This window comes from Marmota flaviventris, chromosome 17 (assembly GCF_047511675.1).
Source record: "Marmota flaviventris isolate mMarFla1 chromosome 17, mMarFla1.hap1, whole genome shotgun sequence".
In the NCBI taxonomy this organism is placed as follows: Eukaryota; Metazoa; Chordata; class Mammalia; order Rodentia; family Sciuridae; genus Marmota; species Marmota flaviventris.
In genome coordinates, this window is record NC_092514.1 from 63,012,759 (window position 1) to 63,034,395 (window position 21,637).

The 21,637-nt window shown below is 43.7% G+C and overlaps 1 protein-coding gene across 2 annotated transcripts in view; it reads right to left on the reverse strand.

Annotated features, from left to right (window-relative positions):
- The window catches only part of Marchf10 (membrane associated ring-CH-type finger 10), an 81,527-nt gene that overhangs the window by 17,350 nt on the left and 42,540 nt on the right, over positions 1-21,637 (reverse strand). The window contains exons 4-7 of one of the 2 annotated variants that reach the window (XM_027946336.2): positions 19,054-19,203; positions 12,603-14,016; positions 4,301-4,467; positions 1,567-1,676 (exon numbers count right to left, since the gene is read on the reverse strand). In XM_027946336.2, coding sequence (XP_027802137.1) covers positions 1,567-1,676; positions 4,301-4,467; positions 12,603-14,016; positions 19,054-19,203 — 1,841 coding nt within the window. The remainder of the gene's footprint in view (positions 1-1,566; positions 1,677-4,300; positions 4,468-12,602; positions 14,017-19,053; positions 19,204-21,637) is intronic. The other variant, XM_027946333.2, reaches the window with a different exon arrangement.

Genomic DNA, 21,637 nt, shown 5'->3' on the forward strand with positions numbered 1-21,637 from the left:
AGAGCGGTGACTCCTAAGCTTCTTGTATCACGCAAAGTCTTTGAGGTGCGATGTGTGCTGTATTCGGTTAGGGTCTCAGTGTTGCCCCTGAGGATTCACATGTTGAGATCTAGCCCTCAGTGCTGTGGTTTGGATGTGTAAAAGGCTTGCACGGTTGGCAGGTAATAGAACCTTCAGGAGTTAGGTGGGGCCTCGTGGGAGCTCCTCAGGTCACTGGGAGCATCGAAGAGAATTGTGGGACATTAGTGTCATCCTCTTTTTCCCCTCTGCTTCCTGGCTCATGAGGTGAACAGTTTGCTTCACCACATGCTCTTTTCATGTTGTGCTAGAGGCTCAAAGCAATAAGCCACTCAATCTTAAGCTGGAACCTCCAGAACCACATGCCAAAATAGACCTTTTCTCTCTGTAAGTTAATTGCCTCAGGTATTTCATTATCGTGACGGAAAGTTAACTGATACACTGTGAAGCATTAAGAAGATGGACATTTAATCTGACTATATGCTTATGGGTGTGGCCTTTGGGAGGGCATTAGGATTAGATAAGATTGCCAAGATGAAGTCCCCATGATTGAATCCTGTTGGCTTTATAAGAGTAAGAGAGTGCTTCCTGTTACATGATGCAATGTTCTGTGACAGGGATCTGCCAGCAAGGCCATCACCAGATATGGGCCCTTGAACAGTGAGCTAAATAAACCTCTATTCTTTGTTCCCACATGGAAGGGCCATGGCATGCATGGCCTATTTTCTTTTTAAAGTGGTCTAGCCTTGGGCATTTTGTTACAATGTTGAAAAATGTACTAATACAATATACATTTAATATAAAACAACATAATATTTTATATTTTTTGTTACTCTTTGAAATTTGGTGTGTATTTAGCACTTACAAGCATATGTTACAACCACTTTCTCATTAGCCACATGTGGCTTGTGGCTTCTATATTGGAGAGTGTAGTTCTAAATGGGAGGTTGTTTGCTTGAGAACTGGGTGATGATTTTCTTGGGTATAAATTGCCTTCCCACCTGAGGTTAACTTTTGCAGTATTCAAAACACAATCCAAATGCCCCAGAAGTGTTTTCTCCACTCATCCTATTCCCCAAAAGCACACAGTGAGCATTTACTCCGTGCTTAGTAACCTTAGGCGGAGCAGTTCCTTATTGTCCACAGTTACTTGGTATTTAACTGGGGACCATTTCCTCCAACATCCTGATTTTTTTTTCCTTTCTTTTGTTGCTATTAAACTTAAATGACTTCAGCAGATTTGAGCGTGGGGCTTGCCCAGATGTTTTGCTCTTCCTGTGGGTCCACTTGGTCACTAGAGCTGATAGCTTCCTACTTTTGTCCCTGACAGCAGGTGGACATCAACCCAGGATGACCAACACCTCCCAACTCTCCAACGTTCACATGTAGTGACAGACCCTTCTCAGAGAAGTGAGCCAAAGGGACATTCTCAGACTCATGTCACACACAGGCCTTCTACATTCCTTAGATTGGGGAAAGCGGGTCTCTCCCCCTCCTGCACCCCTAACCTGCTGTAGTCTGTGGAGGTAGCGTGGGTGCGTTTCTTACCCGGGATTGCTGATGCTTCTGGTAGAATTCCGTCAGGTTTAAGTCATCCAGGTTGATCAGCAGGCCTTGCTTACACATCTCACAGGTCTTCAAAGCACCCAGATCTGCTCCTTGAATTAGATAAAGAACTCTATGTAAGAGAGTAGATCTTAAGTGTTCTTAACATGCACTCGCGCATGCACGCACACACGTGATCAATTATCTGTCATTCAACCCTGGGTTGGTTTGTGTTGAAAATTTAGACAGCTGATATTTTGAGTTTCAACTTCTGCATGTTATAAATTCTGAGCTTCGGTGACCTTCATTTAAAGTCAGTCATCTTCTCTAGAAAATGACCTTGAATCTGAGATCTGAAAAATTCCCTTTGTAATCATTTATTATGCAAGCTTCATGTAGGTGAAATTCCCATGGCTTTTAAATAACAGGTCTTGTTACTATTTAAATATAAACATAATGGCTCATAAAATTGGAATTGCTACATGGAAGCTAAGAGTCAGGTAAATAAATCAGTGAGGCCCAAATAGATGGCTGAAGCTAGTTGATGGCTTAAAAATCTACCTTTACTGGCACACAGGTGAAAATCCCAACTGAGAAAAGCGAGGGAGTGAGGGGCCATATGTGGGTATTAGTTAAAAGGAGCATCTGGGCCCATCACCAAAGCCTGAGCTCAGCCTCATTTGGAAAAAGAAGAAACATGAGAAGGCTCCTGAATGTCTGTTTTTATAAAAGCATGCAATTTGGGCTGGGTGTGGTGATGCTAGGTTTGTAATCCCAGCAGCTCAGGAGGCTGAGGCAGGAGGATTGCAAGTTCAAAGCCAGCCTCAGCAACTTAGTGAGGCCCTAAGCAATTCAATGAGACCCTATCTCTAGACAAAATATAAAAAGGGGCTGGGGATGTGGCTCAGTGGTTAAGCACCCCTGGATGTAATCCCCAGTATCAAAAAAAAAAAAAAAAAGAAAAAGAAAAAGAAAAAGGAAAAAAAAAAAAAAAAGCCATGAGCATCCCCCAAGCATAGCTGCTGCATTTAGACCGATGATTTACCAGTGTTTATTTTATGCATCAAAAAGCAGAGGACTTACTGGTTATCTGCATGTGTTTACTAATTAGGGCTTGTGCAGGTTTATACCCCAGTTCTATTTCCCCACTGGGGATATAAAGAAATAGTAAATAATAGAGACTTTTAAAGGGTAAGGATGCATAGTAATCCCTTATCTCCATTTTGTTTGCTTGATTTTTCTTTTTTAGCACCATTCAGTGATGCTCTTGGCTACAGAACATCCCATGTGTCTTCCAACCTAATCCTGCTGAACATACTCATACGAGCATCGGCAGTTACGAGCATTTAAGATCATTTTCATAACACATTTCATGGGTCTTTTTTCCCCCTCTCCCTGTGATAGATGTTTAATTGGCTTAAATTTCTAGTAAGATAAAGCATTGTTTGGCCGAGTCATTAGCAACCGAAATCCACTTTTTTTTTTTTTTGCTCTGGACTGAATTCTTTGCTTGCTGCGTGGACATGCGTTTAAGCATCTTGGGAGTGGGCCTGTGTTTCTCATGCGAGGAGGAGAGGCACACATGGAAACAGAGCTGCAGGAAAGAGGCAGTTACTATGATTATCCTGGGTGTTCGCTCTCTAGTTAAATGGTGTGCTGTCCTTGGTGAGGGAGCATGGCAACAGGCCTGGGGCCAGAGCAGAGTGCTAGGTCTCCTCAGTAGCCTGAAATAGTGATCAGAACATGGAAGCAGAGAGCAAAGGGATCTGGCTGTGGAGTAAAGTTTTCAGAGAGGTGAGGGTGAAAGAGCATCTGTTTTCTAATTGAGTTGCTTGCATTGATGCATTGATGAGTCCTTTTGTTTTTTATTTTTTCTTCTTGGTCATTCTTAAAGCCATTTTTAAAGAAACCCATTCTCTGCCAAGAAAAGTAAATCTACTGATGAGGACTGAGATTATAGACCCTCCCCGGGAGTCAAGAGAGGGCTTCAAACTGGATGCGGTGGTGCACTCCTGTAATCCCAGGGGCTCTGGGCGCTGAGGCAGGAGGATTGAGAGTTCAAAGCCAGCCTCAGCAACGGTGAGGCGCTAAGAAACTCAGCGAGACCCTGTCTCTAAATAAAATACAAAATAGGGCTGGGGATGTGGCTCAGTGGTCGAGTGCCCCTGAGTTCAATCCCGACACACACACACCCCTACCCCTCAAAAAACAGAGAGGGCTTCTTACCTGGTTATAAGATCAGACTGACAAAGGCAGCACATGGAGCTCTCTTTATCTGCTATGTTTCTAGAAAATCAGATCAACTCTTTCTCCTTACCCCTGTGGCCAACAGGCAGCTTTGCCTGGTATCTTAGGTGACACCCATCCTCCTTCCCCAAATAAAAGCGTGTGTGTTTGGGGGTCTCTCTCGGGGGACTTTCTGAATTATTGTTGCACACAGCGTCCACTGGTGGACACGGCCACCTTATGCTTGCTGAGCTTCAACCCCTGACCTGATTCTTCTGTCCCCCTCCTCTGGGGAGGCGATCTTAGCATCTCTGCTCAGGTCTCAAGCAGGAGAAGGATTTGGTAAGCAAGTGTTTCCAGGATTCTTCCCTCCCGTAATTTGAAGGCAGCATTTATGAGCAAGAATCCTGGGCCTGGCAATGCTTCCCGGAGAGTGAGCGGTGGGCAAGGCTCTGAGGCCTGCGCGGGGGTGGCTCGGGTTAATTGTATGGGGGCGTCCTCCCCCACCTACCTGATGTTATTTTCACCTTCAGCCACTTCTTCAGGCACTCCTGGTGGACAAACCGCAGGCTTCCCACACAGCCGCAGGGCTCCAGGAGGGGGTTGGCAGGGGAACCCCCGGCTATCTGACAGATGCGACACAAGTCTGCCTCCTCCTCGGAGTCCTCCTCCAGGAGACTAAATGGAAAACACGGCCTCGTGACCAAGAGTCTCCACATTTGCAGTTTCTACAGATACCAGTTCCCAGGGCATTCAGGGGGGAAGGAAGAAGGAACAATCGCCCCACGTCCTGCCTGCCTGCTCCTGGGGCTCACCCTTGGTCACCCTGGGGCTCATTCCTCTGGACGGTGTTATGCATAATCGATGCACAAGTTCTTTTTTTTTTTTTAGAGTGAGAGAGAGAGAATTTTTAATATTTTATTTTTTTTAGTTTTCGGTGGACACAACATCTTTGTTTGTATGTGGTGCTGAGGATCGAACCAGGGCCGCATTGCATGCCAGGCAAGCGCGCTACCACTTGAGCCACATCCCCAGCCCCGCACAAGTTCTTATATTAGGTTTCTTTGTAGTTCTTGAGATTTGTGAGCCCACGGGACCAGCACGGCCAGCACAACCAAGAAGCCGGGGTGTGCTCAGTGGTACAGCCTGCCCCGCATGCCTAAGGCCCCAGATTCCACCCCAGCAGGCAAAACCAAACACCAAAACCAGGAACAAAAACAAAGGAAAGGCCTCAAGAGGGAAGTGCAAATCCAGGAGCCCCTCCCTGCCTCAGTCGCTGTGAGGAGGCTCTGGTGCCCAACATCACGTGCAGGTGTGTAAACTTGTGGGATTCATGCTCAGGGCTTCGGGGCTTGAGGCTGCCTCTGAAATGATGAAGTCATGTGACCTTGGGATGAACTCCTAATTTCCCCAGCATCCCGTTTCCTGTTCTGTAATAGGGGTGAGGGTAGCACTACTGCAGCCGGCTTGGCAGGGTTGGGCAGGCTGGGTGCCTGGTGACGGGGACATTGAACTTCAGGTGCGTCCAGTGCCTGGCAAAACATTTGTGGCCAGAGGTGTTGTGCTCAATAGGTGTTGATTCAGAGAAGTGATGAACCCACAGACCTGGACGTGAGCTCACCAATAACAACTCTTGCCAGCAAGTGAGTCCACATTTCAGAATGTAAGCTGCTGGTGTTTGATAAGATAGAATCAATGGAAATGCAAGCAAAGATATTCAGGCCCCGGAATCTGAATGGTCTGATGGTCACTCAGGTCTGAAGACCACCGATCTAAGGAGTAGGATTCAAGGGCTCTGTGTTTAATTTTTGTGGGGAGGAGGTGGTACTGGGGATTGACTCAAGTGCTTAACCACCGAGCTATATGCGCAGCTCTTTTTATTTTTTCAATATTAAATTTTAAGTCAAGGTTTCACAGAATTGCTCAGGCTAGCCTCCAACTTGTGATCCTCCTACTTTAGCCTCCCGAGTTCCTGGGATTACAGGGGTGCACCACTGCATTTGGCTCTGTGATTAATTTTTCTGTATGTATATAGTTTATAAATGCCTGACTCCTAATGTAAGCTCTCCCATCTTCTCAAAGGTATTAGTGGGAATCCATGGGCTACTACATTTTGAGAAAAATACATACGTTCACAAAAGTGAAGAAGAGAGAGAAAAAGAAAAAGAGGTCAGACATGAAGTCATCACCCCAAAGTGATTGCACACTAATAGTTTGGGGCACTCCCTTCTGTTCGGGGCACACTGTTATTTAGAGAGTTGAGCTTGTTCTTAGGGACAGCAGGCAAAGGACTCCCATGGATCTCCCTTCCCACCCGAATCTCTTAAAAAGATAATTACACAGAACGAATCCACCACAGTGCCGGAAGACCAGCGGGCCAGAAATATTGAAGAATCCTAGGACAATAGATGCAGAGGTGAGGACACTGACCAGACCTGCTTGCAGTAGAAAACCGTGGAGAAGAGCTGACCCAGACAGTCCCCAGCTTGGGGTGCACAAGTTCACGGGCAGGGCAGTTATGAGGGTAACTAGCTCAAGACCTGCTTCAGCACAGAGGGCCGGGTCCTCTGGGCAGCCCAGCAACAGTGCCCGTGCCTGGGCACTCCCGGAGCTGAGTGCTATAGAAAGGGAACTCTCATAAAGCCCTGAGTTTACAGACAAGTTCATGAGCAATCCCGGTCACACAAAGCCTTCCAATCAGGGAAGAGGGCTGCCGAGGAAGCAAGGCACAGCCGCGGGACAACCGAGTTGGCTGCCTCCATGCTGAACCAGCCACTCCTTCCTCCATGGACTGCAGGGATCACCTGTCACATGTGGACCCCAGCAGCACGGAGGAGAGGAGACAAGAAAGAAGAGCCTGCTGACCCTGCAAGAAATGAATGGGTCAGCTAACGGGGGAGTTAGTTCTCAGGAGGATTCCACTGCTCTGGGAAAGGACCAATGAGAGATAAGAAGAATTTCTGAGGAATTAAAAAAATATATATGATTAACAAAATGAAATTCCAGGTGTAGCGATATTGATAGACAAAATGTAACTCAGCTAAAAGTGTAAAGGTAATATTGACCAATCCACCAAGAAAATATGAGCCTTAATGTGCTAAATAAAAGCCAAATTCTTATAAAGATAAAGGAGGATGGGTGAATCTAAATCATATGGGAAGGTTTTAATAAATAACGTTCAGAAATTGACAAATTCAAAAGAACATAATTGACTAGGAAGATTTTTTTTTTTTTTGTACCAGGGATGGAACCCAGGGTTGCTCAGTCAATCACTGAGCCATACCCCAGCCCTTTTTATTTTTTATTTTGAGACAGGGTCTTGCTAAGTTGCTGACAGAAGTAGGAAGAATTTTTGGGGGGAGTGATATCGGGATTGAACTAAGGGACCCTTAACCACTGAGCCAAATCCCCAGCCTTTTCTTGTATTTTATTTAGAGACAGGGGCTCGCTGAGTTATTTAGTGCCTCACCATGGCTGAGGCTGGCTTTGAACTCCTGATCCTCCTGCCTCAGCCTCCCAAACTGCTGGGATTACAGGCGTGCACCACCATGCCCAGCAGGAAGAAGGAAGAATTTTGATGGCAAACTTTTCAAACTGTATTTTACATGTACGTACAGACCATGAGAGAACAGAGGATATGCAACATTCCCTAATGCCATGGCATATTTGTAGATGTTGAATATGTATTGGGGCACAAAAACTGCAGATCACAATGCAATTAAATTAGGATGGATGCTGGGTGCGGTGGTGCACACCTATAATCCCAGCAGCTCAGGAGGCTGAGGCAGAAGGATCGAGAGTTCAAAGCCAGCCCCAGCAAAAATCGAGGCACTAAGCAACTCAGTGAGACCCTGTCTCTAAATAAAATACAAAATAGGGCTGGGGATGTGGCTCAGTGGTTGAGTGCTCCTGAGTTCAATTCCTGGTACTGTCTCCCCACCAAAAAATTAAGATGGGCAATAAAAACTTTTAAAAGAAAGATAACAAAAGGAAATTTACTATAGCAAATATTTTTAAATCCTTAAATTTATAATAAATAAAAAAGTGTATAATTGATGCAGTATTTCAGGCAGATTGACAGAACAGACGTGAAATTGACAGGGATTGTGTGAGCCAAGAAGGCATTTCAGATCAGGAAGGGAAGGATAGAATGAATGGTTGTGGGACAACTGGTTAAATGTAAAAGAAAAACAAAAAAAACAGACATCAGAACCCCACTTCAAATTACACATCAAAATATATTCCATCTGAATTTAAGAATAGCTCTCATGTAGTAGGAGTTTGCTTTGTGCTAGGCACTCTCTGACATAGGTAAGTATCTTAAACCTGCATATTTTGAATTGAACCCAATTCTCAGCACCACATATAAATAAATAAATAAATAAAATAAAGGTCCATCAACAACTAAAAATATGCATATAAAAAAAATCATGGGGCTGGGGATGTGGCTCAAGCGGTAGCGCACTCGCATGGCATGCGCGGGGCACTGGGTTCGATCCTCAGCACCACATAAAAAATAAAATAAAGATGTTGTGTTCACCGAAAACTAAAAAATTTTAAAAAATCATGCACATAAAATATGAAGTAAATAAAATGGAAAAAGTGAAAAAGTATACGCCTGATATTTGGCAGAGCATTACTATTGATTTTCTACAAAGAATGTTGATATATTTTAGGAGGTAAAAACAATATTAACATTCCCCCCAAAATGTAGATAGGAGACAAGATCAGGCAATGACAAATGAAGATATGCAAATTAACAATAAACATGGAAAAAGTTCAACATCACTAATAAGCATAAAATTTGCAAATTAAACTGATTATAATTTTTGGCTAATCATTTGACAAACATAAAAACTAGGGAATTGGCAAGGGTATAGAGAAAAAGGATTTTTTCAAAATGGTGGTTGAAAAAACTCAAAAAAGCTATAGCTATATATTATAATGAATAAGAAAGATTAGCAAAAATACAGAAAATATATGTCAATTGCATTTGTATACACCAACAAAAAGATTTAAAATTATAATTTAAAATATCGTTTTAATAGTAAACAGAAAATAAAAGAACCTAGAGATAAATGAAAAGGCTTTTATCAAGAAAAAAATCACAAAACTACATAAAAGAGGGCTAAGGTTGTAGCTCAGTGGTAGAGTTCTTGCCTAGCATGCATGAGGAACTGGGTATGATTCTCAGCACCACATATAAATAAATAAATAAATGTTCATTGACAACTAAAAAAAATTTTTAAAAACTACATAAAAGACATTAAAGACAAAAGGAGGAACATACCACGTTTACCAAAGAACCAAACAATATCTCAAAGGTGTCAATCTCCCAATAGCCTGTAGATTCAATGTAATTATAATAAAAATCCCAACAAGCAGACTCTTAAGTATATAGTCAAGGAGTCTTTAAAGAATTGCATGGACATGGTGGCTCACACCTGTATTCCCAGCCATACCTGTAATCCCAGCCATACCTGTAATCCCAGCGGCTCTGGAGACTGAGGCAGGATGATCCAAGTTTAAAGCCAGCCTCAGCACTTAGCAAGGCTCTACACAACTTAGCGAGACCTTGTCTCTAAGTAAAATATAAAAAGGGCTGTGGATGTGGATCGGTGGTTAAGTGGCCCTGGGCTGAATCTCTGGTAATGCACCCCCCCACACACCACCAAAAAAAAAAAAAAAAACAAACCCAAAAAACAAGAAACGAAAAAACAAAACAATGTGGAAAGGGAGCCTTTGCACCATCACTCAGCAAAACCAATAAAAACTGTAGATATTAAGACAGTCAGTATTAAATTAGGGAAAGACAAAAAAGACTAATGGAACAAAAAGAAGCTGAATCAGATTCATACGTGTATGGCATGTTGTGCACCACAGAAGAGGCTGTGCAGAGAAAATCCTGGGACGATGGCATGTTCATAGGGCAAAGTATAAAGTTCACCTCACACCACATATTAAAGCCATTTCCCATTTAAATCCACAACCCCATTCACATTGAGTCCTAAATGTATGAAGTGAAACAGATTTCAGAAGAAAATAGGAAGAATGTCATGATGATGTCAGGTTAGGGAAGGATTCCTTCAACAGGACAAGGTACCAATCACAGTCCACAAAGAAGATGGACATATTTGACTACACTAAAATTAGGAATCTCCTTTCATGACGGGCATGGTAATGCACACCTGTAATCCCGCCACTCAGGAAGCTGAGGCAAGAGAAGCGCAAGTCTGAGGTCAGCCTCAGCAATTTAGCAAGACCCTGTCTCCAAATAAAAACTAAAAAGGGAGGGGGGTGGAGATCAGTGGTAGAGCACCCCTGGGTTCAATCCCTGGTACCAAATAAATAAATTTCATTAAAAGACATAATAAGGAAAAAGATGAACTAGAAGGTGGGAGGGGATATTTCCAATATTTAACTTCAAGGGGTTAGATCAGTAGCTAGAATATATAAAGGACTCCTAAAATAAGATACAAATATTCTAAAAAGAAAAATAAAGACTTACAAGTATTTCACAGAAAAGGAAACACAAATGGTCATTTAACATTTAAGAGAGCACATAAAATACCTAACCTCATTAACAGTCATGAAAATGCAAATTGAAGCCACAATATCATTCTATTCCCCTCAGACTGGCAAATTTGAAAAGCTAATCAGCATAAGAATTGTCAAGGATGCATGACTTGGATATTGCGGGTGGAACCATAGATGAGCATTACTTAGTACAGGGGAAGAAGTGCCACCTGCCAGCCCAGAGACTGCATTCCCAGATAAACATCCCAGAGCACTCTTCCCACGTGCACCAGGAGACGTTCACAAGGATGCTCATGCAACGTTGTTTGCAGAAAACAGTAAACAGCCCACATGACTATGGACAGGAGAACAGGTGTATCCACACAACCAAACACTTTGTGCCCCTTGTGGTGAAGGGAACAAACGAAAGCCCCAGATACCAAGGAGGATGCATCTCACTGATGCTGTGAGGGGAAAAGGCAAGTCTCCGAAGAACAGAGATTCCATTTCTACAGAGTTCAAAAAGGGTAGGAATGGTTCTACAGAGTTTAGCAATGCACATACACGTATGGGAAGAGCATGGAGCAAAAAGTCCCAAACAGGATAAGACAGAATCCAAAGGAACCACTAACACAGTGCAGGTGAGGTCAGGGGGTGGGGAGGTGAGGAGGGAGACCAGGAGATCCGGTGGGCGTGGTGCTCTTGAGCACGACAAGAAGGTTCTGTTAGCTGGAGGTGGGCACAGGGATGTCTGGGGCTCTTCTCTCTCTCTCTCTCTCTCTCTCTCTCTCTCTGTGTGTGTGTGTTAAGAAAATTCTCCAAAGTGTATACATATTATATACTTATTTTTATGTATTCATGTAACTAACACTGGAGGAAAACATTTTAACAGTGTTAAGTGCTATTGAGAAATGGCTTAAAATAGCAAAATAAGACATTTTAAAAAACAATATGAACCAATCTTCACTAAAAGTTGCAATTTTCAACAGTGATTATCTCAGCATGATAGGGTTATAGGTGTTTTCCTTTTAAGTCTTTATTCTAAAGTATTTCCTAAAGTGGACACTTTGGAAATAATAAGAAAAATATAAGGTCTGTTCCATGCAGGAAAACAGAACCATCTGATAAAGCAAGTGTCCTGTGAGCAAGAGCTGTTTGATGCATCACCAGGCCTAGAAGTCCATGCATTTAAAATGATTACTTTGAGCCCAAATGCATCGCTTTGGGATGGTGGCATCCAGTGTTCAGACCAGCATGTCTGAAGCTATCGGCTCAGGTAGGTGAGGATGGGTGGGGCGAGGTTTCTTGGCCTTGTTTATCACAGAAAACCGTAAAGCTAGTTCTGGAGTTAAAGAGGCAGAGGAATAGGTATGTGTTCTGTGTTTTGGTTCCCCCTCTTTTTTTCATTTTTAATTCATTGTCAGGCAGTTTTTCTGCTTACAAATGAATATCCAAAGGATAATCAATGGCCCGAATGAGCCAAACCAACAGGCACAAAGAGGGTTCCCATTTCCGAGAATCAATTTCCAGATCTGCAGGCCTAGATTAGGGCACAGTAAACACCTATCATAAATGAAATGGTAGAATTCTGACACACTGTTTAATGATAGCTTTAAAAAGTATCCCATTTCATAGCTGTGAAATATCCCCAAAATCACCTCATGAGAAAGGAAAGATCAAAGGAAAGGGCAGTTCAAAAAAGGTCTTGCTTTTTTCTCTTTTGTGCATAAGAAAGAACACATAAGATGGAGGCAGGGCCTCCCTCAGCCCGGCCCCTCTGAGGACCAAGGTAACTATGGTAACTGTTTGGGAACCATCTTCGGTTTGGAAGGTTCAAATTCTCGAACTGTTGGTTTGATTTGCGATAAGTCCCAACAGGGAGCTGTGAACTTCAAATGCTGAATGGTTCGTTCTCTGGGGAGATAACAACCTTTTCATGAAAAATCCTGGTTCCTAATTGCTGGGGAGACAAGCCAGCCCTACTCCATCAGAATCCATTACATCTAGCCAACTTTCCTTTCTTAAAGTTATGGTGTTCAAGGGAAAAAACACTTTAAGAATACTGAAGATATTGAGCAGAAACACCAAACTTTTCTTTTTTCATACCTATATTCTAAGAGCACCAAAATAGGGACAATTTCCTCAAAGTAAGCAATCATTAATATGTCAAGGAACGGTCTACCTCTGATTTAGATAAAATTCCCATGACACTCTAATGAAAGCAATGTTTATTTCAGCATTGGAAGAAATGGAAAAGAGTATGTGTACTTATATATGTAATTATGAAACTTCCTCACCTTTCTTGCAATTTCTTGAGTTTCTCAGGGTCTGTCTTTATTTCAGTGGCCTCCTTTACATCTGGGAACCTGGATACTGCCATACTGCTGCCATTATCATTTTGATTTGAGAAATCAGACACTGCAAAGAAAGTAAAAGGTATATTTTCTTGCAGGGACCCAGGCACATGCAAGTGACCTTGTAAGTTCCTTCTTGATGGAGAGGAACTAGGAGGATGCACCGGGGACAAACTGCCTTGAGGATCTGAGAAGAGATCTTCTGTGTATAATGGAGCCCCCTGAGGCAGGTTTGTGAAAGTAATGTCCTCGGCTCCCCTGACGTCAAATTCATGTCCAGTGTTTACTGGGTGGTTTTCAGCACTGGCAAATGGATTCCTATTTCTGATAGGGGACAATGGCCGGTGAACATTGAACCTTGAGTTTCCCTCTGAACTTGAGCTGTGACCTAAAGTCGGTGACAGTGACAAGTCTATTGGAACTTCATCTCTCAGAGCAAAATGCATTAATGATCCAGGAGTGTAATAAGATGAATTCATGGAGGATCTCGAAGCTGTTGGTCTAGCAGAAAGTAAGTGGTCAAAAGAATTTCTGGAACTATTTAAATAGTCTTGCCAATCTCTTTCATAATCATGGATACCAGACCTGTTTTCCGCAGAAATGCGATCACTAGGTACATTTTCAGCATTGAGACCACCATCTTGTCTGGGTTCAGAATTGGTGTCCACTGAATGGAAGGGCTTTTGCTCATTTTCACTTCCACCACCGTCACTGTCTTTAACAGACTCCCCATCAGGTAGTTTGGGCTCCTGGAACATCCTTTGCCCTACAGAAAATTGCCTTGTAGGCAATGGCTCCATTAGGTTGCTTATTCTTAATGAGCCATGACTGGGCTCGCTCCTTCTTAAAGAATTACCTCTGCAATGTTCAGGGGTTTCTTCAGAATTTTTATTTTTGGTCTGAGTAACTGATGTCCCAAGAAATCTACTTCTTTTATGGTTGGAGGGAGAACGGGGTGAGCGCATACCAACCAACAGAAGTTCTTCTTCTACACGGATTTCCTCCTCAGTGTCCTCATCTTCTCTTCCAGCATTTAACGATATAACAGAATAGAAATCTTCATCTCGGAACCTAAAGGGTGACCTTCTTGGCCCCCCCATGATGGCGGGCATGAGTGGTGGCCCCAAGGGCTCACTTAGCACTTGAGAACTCTTCATTCCTTGGAAAGTCTGGGTTGGGGTTGAATGTGGCTCATTCTGGGAAAGAGCACTTGGGTCTCCTTTTCTGGCTCTCTCAAGGGTGTTCTCAGCTGTCATCATCAGTGGTGAGGAGGAGACCAAGTTTCTTCTCTCTCGGGTTGGCCTCTTCAGCTTAGTCTCGCCTGCCCATATCAGGGTTTCTTGTTGAACTACGGGATCTGCATGGACAAGAGACAAATTTGTCATGCTGTTAAAAGTGCCCATGCATGAAAGCCCTTTACACCAAGCATGGGGATCCCTTAACCATAAGAAAAAGCCCTGGAGAAGAAAATGTGAATGGCCAAAATGGTAGGAGGTGCAGGAGGAATGCCACACAGCCGGCTTCTTTTGACTGTTGCTGGGTTCTCCTTTGTACCCTTGTGGAGTTCAGGCTGGTTCTGGGGAAATAGGGTGACCCTGAGGATACAGATTCTTTCTGTGGAAACTTCCAGAATAACGATCCAGCTTCAGGCCAGTCAGGGGCGAGGATGGATAAATACTGGTTTTCATTCTGTACATCATGAAGGAAAACCAGCACTCTGGGAGCAACTTCTACAAAAACGACTGATCCTTTCTCATCCAAATTCATCTGACGTACATTTATGACACTCTGGTTTCTCATACAACTTTATAAAAATTTATGAAAAGTATGTTCATTATGGCAGACTCCTTGCGAGGAAGGCTCTAGAATCCAGTGCCCAGATACACTGAATGAAGACTGTGGCCATGCTTATTCCACTTAGTGAAAATTGCAATTTTAAATCTCTCAAGAAATCACAATCTCCTCTCTGTCATTAGCTTCTAGTAAACTCATAAACTCTGGCCATTATAGAATCCCCAACTTCCCCCACCCTCCCGATTTTATAGTAGGAGGAGGAATTTTTATTGGTGAGATCACTTATTCAAAACTTGTTTTATACAAATAATAAATGTTACTTATTGAGGGTGTACTTTGAGTAGAACCATAACTATATATCTCTTTCTCTCTCACACACACTTACAAACATACACATAAGCCTCGCAGCTCTATGAAATACGTTCCATAATCATACCACATTATAACTGAGGACACCAACACACAGGGAGGTCACATAACTTGCCCAAGACATTTCTAATAAGTGATGGAGTGAACATTTGGACCCCAGCCTGTTTGATTTGAGGTTTGTGTTCTTAACCACTATCCTGTATTATCCCTTTAGAAACTGGTTGGACTTCCAATTTCCTTGTGAAAACCAGGATCCAAAGGAATTCATTGTGGTGTGTGTGTGTGTGTGTGTGTGTGTGTGTGTGTGTGTGGTTGAGGGTTATTCACCTTGATGGCATGGGTAGAAACTGAAAGTACTTCTCTGACCCCATTTCTCTTTTTTCCCTCCTGAAGTGAGCCACCCCCGACTCTGCCTGCTCTCTGTTATTCTGTGGATCTGATGAGACTCTGCTGTCCTTATCACTTAGTCTCTAAAGCAGCTCGCCTGCCTGTCGAGTGGACAGGACTTTGCGGGGCCTGGGAAGGTCTGTGATAACAGCTCTGCTGGGGAAATGCAAATCCTTGGAGCAGCCGGCTCAGCCAAGGGCCAAGTCAATACCACTCGCTTTAATTGAGCTGCCTGGCAGGGGAGCCCCGGGCTTCAGAGGCTAACATCCTAACACTGGGTAAGCTTCTTTTATTGTTAACTGCACAGGACACTCACAGACACAGTGCGAATCTTTACTCATCAGCTCTATCAGTTAAACTCTCCTACCAGGCCCCTCATGGGGTTTATAAACCCCAGGAAGAGATTTATCAGCAATTCAAGGACTCCTTGAGCATCTGGCTATGTGTGCACAGGAGTCTGACTTGTTCGCCCACCCCACGGGGCTGATCCCCACTTGGGAGACTCGTGCTTCTACATAACCAGCTGAATTCTTTTTCTTTTTTTTTTTTTTAATTTTTTATTGTTGGTTGTTCAAAACATTACAAATTTCTTGAACCAGCTGAATTCTGATCATTTATTTCTTTCTTTTGAGGAAAAAAGTGATACGAAGGCATCAAAGTCTAGCTCTGATTGATCAGTTTCCATTTTGAATTTGAGGAGGGCCTCAGAAGTTGGCTCACGGTGCTGGAATCCAAGACTTCTGGTCATTTTTAGAACTCACCTCCCTGGCTAGAGGGTGAGGGGCTGCTCCCCATCCCCACCCCCGCTGCCCCTGAGCTCTGAGCAGGGAAGGGGGAGACACCTGGTGGGCTAAAGAATGAGCTGAAAACAGAAATTGGAGACTCAACAGGGGCCATGAGCTCATTTCCTGGAAGCCACTGAGCTGTCATAGGGTGACGGGGGCCTCTGGGGCAGAAGTCCCAGCTACACACAGCACCACACCTTGCTGAGACTCCTGCGGTTCCCAACAAAACACACCGGGGACTGCATCTTCACGTTCCCTGTCACCACAACTGTCTCCTCTTTAAAAATTCAATCAGAGCTTTTCTGGTGTGTATGTGTGTGTGTGTGTGTGTGTGTGTGCATGCGCGCGCATGTGTGTTTCCTAAAGGTGACAGACTGCAGCATTCTATATTTATGCTATTTCAACCCCATTTTTTGGTGTCTATCAAAGAGGGAGCAGACTTCAGGGCTGGGGATGAACACTCCACTTGGTATGCCAGGGACGTGCTATTCATAGTGCAGACACTGGATGCTGCTCTGAGGCCTGCCTGGCCTCCAGCTGTGGCGGGGGGCCTGCCATCGCCAGGAGTTCCAGGCATGTGGAAATGAAACCGGAACAAGCGACTGTCTGCCCTGAGATGATGCCTTTGGTCTGGACTTCCTCGTGTGCTTGACCAAGAGTGTCCTAATTCCAACAGCCATAGACTTTTCATTTTTTCCCCCCTTCTGGTTATAAAAGCGGCCTATGATCACTGGAGAAAATAGAGGAGAGGATGAACTAATCCAAGTCTGCCCATGACTAAGGGCTCAGGTGACCATTGCTCATGTTCTGCGGAGTTGCAGGCTAAAGACCCCTGGTTGTTCCCATCCTGCAGTAATGCTTTGGCTCAGCATTGGAACCATGAATTAAATGCCTTCAGATGGAGGCATTTAATGTGTGGTTTACCTCATAATCCCCGCTATGAATCTCTCCTGTCGTACCCACCTGCTCCCTGAAGGCATTTGAACTTATAACCCAGGCCTCCCTTATTCTAGAGGTTATTCCTTTTAAAAAAAAACAAAATTGGTATGTTTCTGTATATGCAACTGTATGTCCTGCTTTCTTTCTCTAAACATTTCATTGTATGCATTATCTCATGTCATTATTCCTTAATGATAATATGAATGTATCATAATTTGTGAACTCTTCCCCTGTTCCTGGGCATATAGACAGTTTTGGGGTTTTTGCTGTCAACGGATCCCTCTGTGATAAATTTCCTTGCTTGCGCATCATTGACGACACACCTTCTTAGAATAGATTTGTGGGGGTGGAGTTACCAGGTCAAAAGGTATGAACTTTCTAGAAGGTTTTGACACATGTTGCCAAATTTCTTTCCAGTTTGCACCAAATTACCCTCTGGGGGAGGCACAAGAACATGGTTCTCATAACCGTGTCCCCAGCAATCCTTGTCGATAGCATTTGACACAACAGTGCCAGGAAGTATTAGCTCTTAGTTTTACGACCACTATTAAATATTATTTTAAAATCCTTAGCCAAGTTGGCAGGCCACATTTAGCTCACTTGTGAATTTACATTTATTACCTATTAAGGCTGAACTTCTGTTTTAAGTGTTCGCCTATGTGTCTCTGCAAAATTGTTACCCTTCTTCTCCATTTTTCTCTTAGGTATTTTGTGTGTGTGTGTGTGTGTGTGTGCGCACATGTGTGTTTTATTGATTTTTTTCTGTATATTATCTTGGTTACATTTGCTTCAAATCTCTCACTGTTCAAATATCTGACTCTATTCCAATTTATTCAAGCCAAATTAGAACGTGAGGAAAGAAACTAAAGAGAGACTCTAATTGGGGAAAGAGAAGGAGCCCTGGGATAACAACTCAGGGAGTCACAGGAAAATAAAACTTGTCCCCTAGGTGCAGATGGGGGGTTGAATGAGCCCCATGGGTCCAGGAATGTTTCATGTGCAGAGAACGTCAGCTTTCAAATAATATCAGAGTTCACAGAGAGCCACTGGGGAGGTGGCAGGACAGAAACTAACAATGGTTCAGGCCTTCTGTGTGGACCTAATATGTACTGGTGCTGGTCTGTGTATTACTTCACTAAGCCACTTTAACAATAGGGCAAGGTAGATTTTCATTATCCTTGTTTTAAGATAAGGGAACTCTATCCCAGTGTGGCTACATGACCATAAAGGATCCCACTGCCCGGAGGGAGAAGGGGAATTAGAACCCTAGAACTGGGGTCTGCCCTAAAGCTCCTGCCCTTTCTCCTGCCCAAAAGACATTCTGTAACTGGGGACATCTCATTGCTACTGGTTCATGTGTACTTTAATGGCATCTCATTCCAAGCCATCTAAATACTCCATATCTATATCTATATCTATCTATCTATCTATCTCCCATTTAAACACAAAGGCTACCACGTTCATTTAGTATCAAGAAAGTGTGATACTCAGTGGTTTCTCTGAGAGCAAATTTTGGTTATGACACATTGCTTCTCTTGAGTCCTAAGTGAGCTCCTTAGGTGCTGTTCTCTCCTTCCTGTCACTGCAGGGGACTGTGACAGGGTTAGCAGAGTAGATGGCATGAGCCTTTGGGTGCATGCTCAGGACTCAAATTTAGAAAGAGGAGCGTTCCACCAAGCCAGTGTTTGAAATAAAACATATATTCATTTTGATATTTCTTACACACTGAGATCTTGCTGCTATGACTGCCCTGGATCAGAAAGGCCATCTCAGAGATAAACAGTCTGCTATCACGGACATCCATTGTCCTGCTTTTCCATCTTCCCCCAGCTCCTGTCCACTCAAAAACACACCTTGTCATGCTCATGGAGTTATGGGAGATAAAATAAAAGATAAACTCTTCCACTGCTTTTCCCACCAACATCTATTGGAGGAGGGGAAAAAAAAAAACAACCTCAAGATCAAATAGTTTGCTTTTAAAACCTTTTAAGTATTTCACTTTAGGGTATTCTCCATCACACAAAAGCATAAGCATCTACAAACCAGGAAGAATTCATCAGGTGACAGCACAAGTCGGTCCTCTTCCCTGAGGACCAAGGTACGGCAGCCACCGTCCTTACCTGCTCCCCAGAGGGTCTGTGCCTTTGCAGGCAGCTGTGATTTCTGTCTGCTTCTGTCCCCAGATGCTCTTGGGCTGTGCATCTCTGGGCTGACTGTCAATCTCCCCAGGTTTGGCCTCCTCTTCCTTGATAAAATCTTTGGTGCCTGTGCTGCTGAAAGGTGCAAAATCTTTTCAATAATTAATTTTTTACAGGGAAACATCCATATAAAGAATGCTCAAAGGGCCCAACAATGGGGTGTCTGGGGGCGGGTCACAGGAACTCAAGAGATCAGAGTAGCTCTGGGGAAACCTGGTTCCACTCCCTTGTAGTCACATGAGCTTGGGTGAATTTCTTTACCTCTCCAAGCCTCCTCCTGTTACATGGAAATAATACCTACTTTGCAAGACTATGATCACCATTAATGAGCACCCATGACACCTGCAATGCACAGGGGTCTATCCTTTCACTAAGAAGTTTCTAGTTTCCAATTCATGTTTGGATGGGCCTGTCAGCAATATTGTCCAGAAGGCCTCTGGGACACTCAAGGTCCCTTGCTCCCCAAGTGCTCACCCAAATTTGAATCACATATTTTGTACTTGCATATTAATGTCCTTGGGTTGTTTTGTGGCAAACATTACCTTACAGGAAGATTCCAACCTTCGGGGACCATCCACTTTTCCTTGCCCATGTCCTACCCACCAGTGTGCGGGTACAGGAAGCAGTAGCTAGAGTGCTACTGTGGACTGCATTCCCAATGAGCACTTGTTAAAAATTCATATTTGGAATTAGGTTGCTACTTGGTATGAATGTCAAGTTTCTTCTTCACGTGTATTAAGCATCAGTGCACGTGAATATGAGGGAAAGTCGCAGCATTTTCCAGGCACCTCTACAAGTTCTTGGGCTCATAAGGCAGTTAAATTGTGAATATCTGCACTTACTCCCCCAGGAGAATTTGCCTGGCTCATCCCCTTTTAGACAGTTTAGAAGTTTCACAAGTAGATGCAGCCAGCAGGCAACAGGGTAGAGCTGGGACAGGACCTGCTGGCATGTGAGAGCACAGCCCGTCCTGGCATGTGGGGACAACTGGATTCATGTTTCAGTGTGTAGGCTGTGGTTGTGTGAAGTTTCTATCCAGATTCAGGGAAGGGAGGAAAGTTCTCTTTGGCAGACTGTGAAGGCCAGTTTAATACAGGGACTAGGTCCGCTTCCCTCTAACTGGAGGGCAGGCAAAGGGCCCGTGCACCACAGGGAACTTACTAGAGGGGGGGGGGGGCCTCTGGTGGTGTTGAGTCAGCAACAAAGCAAGTTGGTAGGGCCTAGAGAAGTTGTGCCTTGGCCATAAAGGAGGAGGAGAGAGTGGAATTTCTCTGGAAAATGAGAATATATTCTTTGGAGGGAGTGAGGGAAGGAGAGAGAGAGGAAGGGACAGGGCTCTTTGTGGAGGGGGACAGTAGGAGGGGGTCTGGAGGAGGAAAGCATTTTCTCAGCACCCAAAGTTGCAATGCTTGAATCCAGACAGGCCCCATCCCTCAGCTCTCAGAGACCAACAGCGGCTTCTCTCCCCTCACCTGATTGACAGAAGAGGAAGCTGTGGGATTCTCGATGAGGAAGAAACAGAGCAACCAGGGAAGGGATAGGCTCGAGCTCAGGCCAAGTCCTAGCTAGAAGGATTTCACTTTGATTCCCAGCAGAATATTCAAATTCCTCCGCCACACCCACCTCCAGGCAGCAGACCCTTCAACTGCTGGCAGATGGACCCTCTGACTCCGACTCCATCCACACACTTTCAGGAAGTCTCTTTCCCCAGTCTGCACCAGCAAGCAGGTCCTTCAAGGTCTGTTTTTTTTTTTTTTTCTTTGTCCACTGAGTCTGCTTTACTCTGCCTTTTCCAGAGGCCTTGCTTTCAGCCTTTGAAGGCCTTTAGCATTTAAATATTCAAAAATTGCTTAACACTTTTTTTTTTTTTCCTCTCCAAGTAAACTATAAACTCCTTGAGGACAGATACTCTCTCATGGCCAGTCTGTAGGTCGCTTCACACTGTTACACAAGACTAATAACAATGGCTTAGTCTTCGCAGGGCTCCAGAAGATACATTCAATCCCAGCTACGGGGAACTTCAAAACTAGAATCATTTTTTTGATGTGCAAAACACCTAAGAAGGCTTAGGAGAAAAGATTATTTTGTTGTTGTTGCTCAAAAAACTGCTTTCTTTAAAATATCAGATTTCTTAATTTCTAAAATGATTATGTGTCTCCTGTCATTGAGCTCCAGCAAACTGAACTAATAAAGCTGGACACCCAAAGATTATTTTACTAGGTCTGGCAGTGGAGTAGCATTAGGATCCCCTGACCTTTGGCAGTTTGAACCTCAGTTTCTGCAACTGAAAAATGGGAATATTCCTACCTTAAGTTACTGTAAAATTTAGCAATAATATACATACATGACCTAACTTTGTGTCTGGAGCCTATTAGCTGCTAAACCAGTAACTGCTCCTTCTACCATAATGGATACTAATACTTCAAACCGAGGAAAATCTGAAGTCATTCCCATGAGAGAAGTGAATTTGACCAGAAACTTATTGTCATGCAGGCTTTGCAGGTTG